The sequence below is a fragment of the Eubalaena glacialis genome, chromosome 13, assembly GCF_028564815.1.
Source record: "Eubalaena glacialis isolate mEubGla1 chromosome 13, mEubGla1.1.hap2.+ XY, whole genome shotgun sequence".
NCBI classification, from domain to species: domain Eukaryota; kingdom Metazoa; phylum Chordata; class Mammalia; order Artiodactyla; family Balaenidae; genus Eubalaena; species Eubalaena glacialis.
In genome coordinates this window covers 71,009,957-71,015,549 of record NC_083728.1, presented here as the reverse complement: position 1 = coordinate 71,015,549, position 5,593 = coordinate 71,009,957, and the positions used below count along the sequence as shown (strand labels likewise).

Genomic DNA, 5,593 nt, shown 5'->3' with positions numbered 1-5,593 from the left:
CCGCCCCGCAATCAGAGCCTTCCTGGTTCTGCCTTCGGGGAGGGAGGATAGGGGTGGCCCGCGGGAGGCCAGTTGCCAGCGCGTCCTGAAGTCCCTCCCGCCGCCTCGCGTCGCTTTAAGGCGGAGGCCCGGGAGGGGGCCGACCCCGCCCGCCCGCTCGCCTCGCGGCTCCAGACTTCGGCATTTCCTCCCCGCTAGCTGGCGCGGCCTCGCCTCCCCTCGGAAGAGGAAACTCCCGTGGCCGAGTAACGGGAACAAGAGTGGAGGGGAGCAGCGGGGGACTCCGGGGACCCACGGCGCCGGGAGGGCGGCCCGGGGTAGGAGGCGAGCGCAGCGGGACCAGAAGCTGGCCGAAGGCGGCGCGCCGGGGAGCGGGGCGGGGAGGGCCGCCGGGCCGGACGCAGCGCGCAGTCGGTACGGGGCGCGGCCGGGAGCCGGAGCGTGCAGGGCGGGCCGCTGCTGGAAGGAGCGCTTGAGCTGGGAGAGGAGGCCGAGCTGGAGGGCTGCTTTCCCCGGCCCTGCGACGGGGTCGCCGCCGCGGAGGCGAAGGAAACCGGGACAGCGGGGCTGTCCGGGCGCTGCGCGCATGCTGGGCCTGGGACGCCGCCGGGGCTCGCGCCCTGGGCTGCTCGGCCGCCGCTGCCCCGGGCGCCCGGCATGTCGGTGCACTACACCCTGAATCTGCGCGTCTTCTGGCCCCTGGTGACTGGCCTGTGCACCGCCCTCGTGTGCCTCTACCATGTCCTGCGGGGAAGCGGGGGCGCCCGGACCGAGCCCCCCGAAGGCGCGGACGGCGGCTTCCCGCTGCTCAAGGTGGCCGTCCTGCTGCTCCTCGGCTACATCCTCCTGCGCTGTCGCCACGCTGTCCGGCAGCGCTTCCTGCCGGGGTCTCCCCGCCTGGGGGGCCACTCCGCCTTCTCTCCTAGACACTTACGAGAGCCCAGCCTCGACATCTTGCTGGAGAGTTACTACGAGCACGAGGTGCGCCTGTCGCCGCACGTGCTGGGCCACAGCAAAGCACACGTGAGCCGGATCGTGGGCGAGCTGGTGCGGGCTGGCCGCGCCCGAGGGTCCCCAGGCCCCATCCCCGGGGGAGCGCTGGCCTTGGCCTTCCGCGGAGATTTCATCCAGGTAGGCAGCGCCTACGAGCAGCATAAAATCCGCCGGCCCGACGGCTTCGACGTGCTGGTGCCGCTGCGCCTCCCTCCCCTGGTGGCGCTGGAGGCGCGGAGCCTGGGCGCGGAGCCCGCGCTGGCCCCAGCCTTCCACGGCTGCTTCGTGTGCGCGCTCAAGGCGCCGCCAGGGGCTTCCGGGGGCCACTGGCTCCGGGACTGCAAAGCCTTCGCCGACGGCTTCTGCGTGGATGTGCGCGGGCGGCGCCATCTCTCGGCTCCGCTGGTACTGCGCTGGTTTCAGTCGCACCTGCAGCGCTCCCTGGCCACCGTGCGCTACAGCCTGGAGGGGCGTTGTCGGGTCAGCCTGACCCCAGGCGGCCTGGAGCAGCCCCCCACCCTACACGTCCTGCCCTGCCGCACCGATTACGGCTGCTGCCGCCTTTCCATGGCCGTGCGTCTCATCCCTGCCGTCCACTTGGGCGACAGCGTCTTCCTGGTGGCCCCACCACCGCCACCCTCACCCGTCGGGCCCCTGTCGGAGCTCCCGGGAGGCCTGCGCGCCGATGCACTGTGGGGTGTGAACACGGCGCGCCAGGAGCAGAAGCTGCTGAGCTGGCTGCAGGAAAGGGCCCCTCCAGGTGCCTGCTACCTCAAGTGCCTGCAGTTGCTTAAAGCTCTGCGAGACCTGGGCGCCCGCGGGCTGGACCCGACGGCCGCCACCCAGTGGGGACGCATCCTATCCTCATATGTGCTCAAGACAGTGCTGCTGGCGGCGCTGCTACGCCAGGGGGCTCCCGCACAAGGCTGGGACGAGGCGCACCTGGGCGAGCGCTTGGAAGACCTAGTACAGTTCCTCAGGGATTGCCTGCTGCGACGCCGTACACTCTTCCACTGCGTCCTGGGCCCTGGAGGGGCGGCCGCCGAGGTGGGCCCACTGCCCAAGGTACTGCGCGAAGCCACCCCGGTTGACCTCCTGGCCACTTTCGACAGGCAGGCCCGGGAACTCGCGGCGGCGCGGCTGCTGTCCACGTGGCGAAGGCTGCCCCAGCTCCTCCGGGCCTATGGGGGTCCCCGCTACCTTGCCAGGTGTCCCCCGCCCCGGAATCAGCGCCCCCAGGTGTTCCCTGAAGATGAACCGTAAACCCTGCCAGAGCCCCGACCTGGCCTGGTGCTCCTGAAGCCTCACCCACCAGGTGGGGGTGGGGATGGCAGTGAAGCCAGTTTAAGGCAAGGAAGATGACCTGCGGAAGGTGTTGGAACATTCAGAGGATGACATTTGGTGGCTTCAGCATCACCCCCTGGCTCCACAATCCAGATAGCTGTGGCATCTTTTTCACGCCCACCAGGGTGTCCTGGGCAAGCTACGGAAAGACGTTCAACGTCAGCAGCTAAGAGTTGGTCCAAATGTCGGTTTGTGTGGAATGATTCTGTAGACGGATCCAGCTTTTAGGGAGGTTCAGTAAAGGAAGCAAAAACTAGCTGCAGGGAAAGTTCCCTCTGTCGGTTGTTTAGACAGATCTCTCTGGCCCCCAAATTTAAAGAAGCTAATGTTTTTTGACACAGCTACTTGGTAGGTCCTGGGTTCCTGATTGTCTTTGTAAAAATCTGAATCTTTATCTACAACTGGAATTGTAGTTCTAGAGGCTCATGTTCTGAAGAACATAGTTTCCACTGTTCAAATTGATATTAATGTATTTTTTAAAGGGTCCCATCACGGGTGTTTGACAGGATTGTGAAGAATTAAGTCACAGGTGTTGAAAGGCAGTCAAGAGTTGGTTAGTGAAACTTCCAGAGCATGTAGCACTTTATTTTGATCAGTTCTTTCATTTTGTGGTAATTGCTAGTGCCAAGTGTGGCATCTGAAAGGGAGGCCAGTTACATTGACTATTAAGAAATGTGCAGTCTTGAGGAACAGGCTTGCTCAACAGCCCTCCAGGCACGCGCTGGGATGTGCACCAGTCAGCGCTGATTCATTGAGCGCCTGCTGTGAGCCAGGCACAGTGCAGAGTGGCAACAGGATACGTGCTTCAGACAGCACTGGTGAGGGCATAAAACATGTTGGGTCTCGAAAAAGATGTATTGATATTTCACTCTTTGCCTAGCAAGATGTCTCGCCAGGGCTTGCTGCTGGCTGGAGACAGAAACCTTTTTTTTTGTTTTAAGTCTTTTTAGCAAACTCCTTTGCATGGAGATTTCTTTCTGAGTTTAATGAGATAATGAAGAGGCAATGCCTGCTTTCAGCCAATGCTCAGTGATCCTCCGTGGTTGGGAAGTTTTGCTCTCATTGCCCAAGCAGCCTTTAAGTGGCCCGAAGCCCACCTTTGAGGAGTGGTTGATTCAGCACAGGTCTTGCAATGCATTTCACTTAGAGTTCAGTATCTTGGGCTCTGTGCTTGAAGATCAGTTATTTCCCAATCAGCTGACAGAGGAGAAAGACAGCAGAAGAGGGCAAGTTAGGGGGAGATGGAGGGCGACAGCCTTTGTCAGCTGTCTGTTCTTTCTTCTCTTTGGGCATAAATATCACCAGGCTGGGTGTATTTTGCAGCTAGCGCATTCTGAAATCCCTCCCTGTCCTCCCAAATTTCTAACAGCTCTCAGTTGCATCAGTCGACATAAAACTCAGTTGAAGTTTAGAATGGTCCATCATCTGCTGAATAGAAAATGCAGCCAGTCCCAGTGATATACTTTGGGATTTTTTTAGCTTTGGGATTTTTTTTTTTAACAGAGACTCTTAAAGGTAAAACTTGGAAGACAGAAGTAGCCACATGAATTGGGCCATTGTTTAATTTCTGAGCTATTTTGAGGGAACTCTTTAAACTTTCTTTCTTTAGGGGACCTACTTGGCCACTGTGGGGAAACCGTGAATAAATGATTTATAGGGAATCCTTCTCATCAGAGCTGCAGAGATTTCTTATGTCCTTTGCAACCTTGGGGTGTAAGAGAAACAGTTGCAAATGTTGTGCTGTCTCTTTGAGGTTGTTTGGGGACATTTCCTCTTGATACCACAAAGCCATTCCTAGTTTTTGAGGTCAGTGTTAGGTCATAAGGTACTGCATTTAGCACCGGAATCAGTCTACCGACTTCCTGCAAAGATATAAACTGCACAGTGTTTTTTAAAATTATTTTTAAAATAAATTCCAAGAGTAGGTAGATCTTTATATAAATATATATTTATAATGTTTCCATACTCAGCTACAATTTCCCCTGTAGTTGGAGTGGGGGAAAGCGAGGCTATTAGAGGGATTATAAAGCTTTAAAAGCTGAATTTTCCAAATATTTCTAGCTGAGTTGATAGGTTCCTCTTATCTGAATAGCATTTTGAAGTTTGAATCTGGTAACATACAGTTCTTGTAGTTTCTTTGTGGGTTTTTTTTTTTTTTTTTTTCAGGTTAATTATCCAAAGCCTCATCCATCCTCAAGATTTTTAAATTTTATTTTTTTTAATTAATGGGGCATTGTGTTTGTGAATTTTTTAAATATTAATGTTTTATTTAAATGCCATGCTGAGCAGTTGTTCTCTGCACATGGTAACCAAAAACTTAGAGATTTCGATCAATTTTGATCAATGTTTAGTAATCCAAAACATGTACTGTGTACAAATAAAATAATATGGCATATTAGTCAGGTGTGATGGTTGCCCAAGGCACTTAAATTAAGCTCAATTCTGTATTTTATTAGGGCTCCATCATGTCCTTGATCTGAAATATATACATTTTTGGTGTATACTTGGTACTGGAGATTCATATATGCAAATATTCTCATACAAGAAAGCTCAGAATTGTTCGTGCTTTTAAAAAAAGATTAACTGTCCAGCCAGTGTCCGAAGAAAGTGTTTTGGGGAGATGACTCAGCCATTTTGCCTTAAGACACCCTTCAGCAACTCCCACTGACCGGTCTTGGGAGTCATCCCGGAATGCTCGTGGGCTGAGAGAAGGAGACTGTTTTTTTGCAAAATGAAACTGAAGCTAAAAGAAGGGACAGTGTGAGCAAACCAAGAGAAATCCGAAGACTTCAGGAAGGAGGACTTAAGATGGACGTGAAACGAAGAGCTGGGCAGAAGGGGAGATGGGGTGGAAATCATATGAGGGTGCGAGAGAGGTCTGGGTGAGGAAACACATTTTCTAGATACGTGCTACTTCAAACCAGGGGTCGCAAACTCAGCAGGCTGCAGAAGCAAGGTAGGGAGGTAAATAAGAGGAGGGGTGGGTGGTGATGGGGGCTCTGCCCTCTTCAAGGGCCACATTGCTCAGCTCCATGCTGGGAAAAGGGTAGGGTGGGGCTGGAAATAGAAAAAAAAAAAAAAAATGAAACTTTCTGATTTTTAAACAACATAATTAAAAAATATCCAAAACACAAGTGGGCCAAAAAACACATTTGGTTGAGCCTGGGGGCCACCAGTTTGCGACCCCTGCCTTAGACGGTAACCCCTCAAGTATGTATAAGGTTATTGTTATGGATATGATGTTGTTATACGTGGT

The 5,593-nt window shown here is 54.3% G+C and overlaps 1 protein-coding gene across 1 annotated transcript; it reads left to right on the top strand.

Annotated features, from left to right (window-relative positions):
• The first annotated feature begins 339 nt into the window (after nt 1-339).
• On the top strand, nt 340-4,474 carry ITPRIPL2 (ITPRIP like 2). The gene has a single exon (XM_061208647.1). It carries the CDS (start codon nt 658-660, stop codon nt 2,254-2,256), a length of 1,599 nt encoding a protein of 532 aa, XP_061064630.1. The 5' UTR covers nt 340-657; the 3' UTR covers nt 2,257-4,474.
• Nucleotides 4,475-5,593: the final 1,119 nt, after the last annotated feature.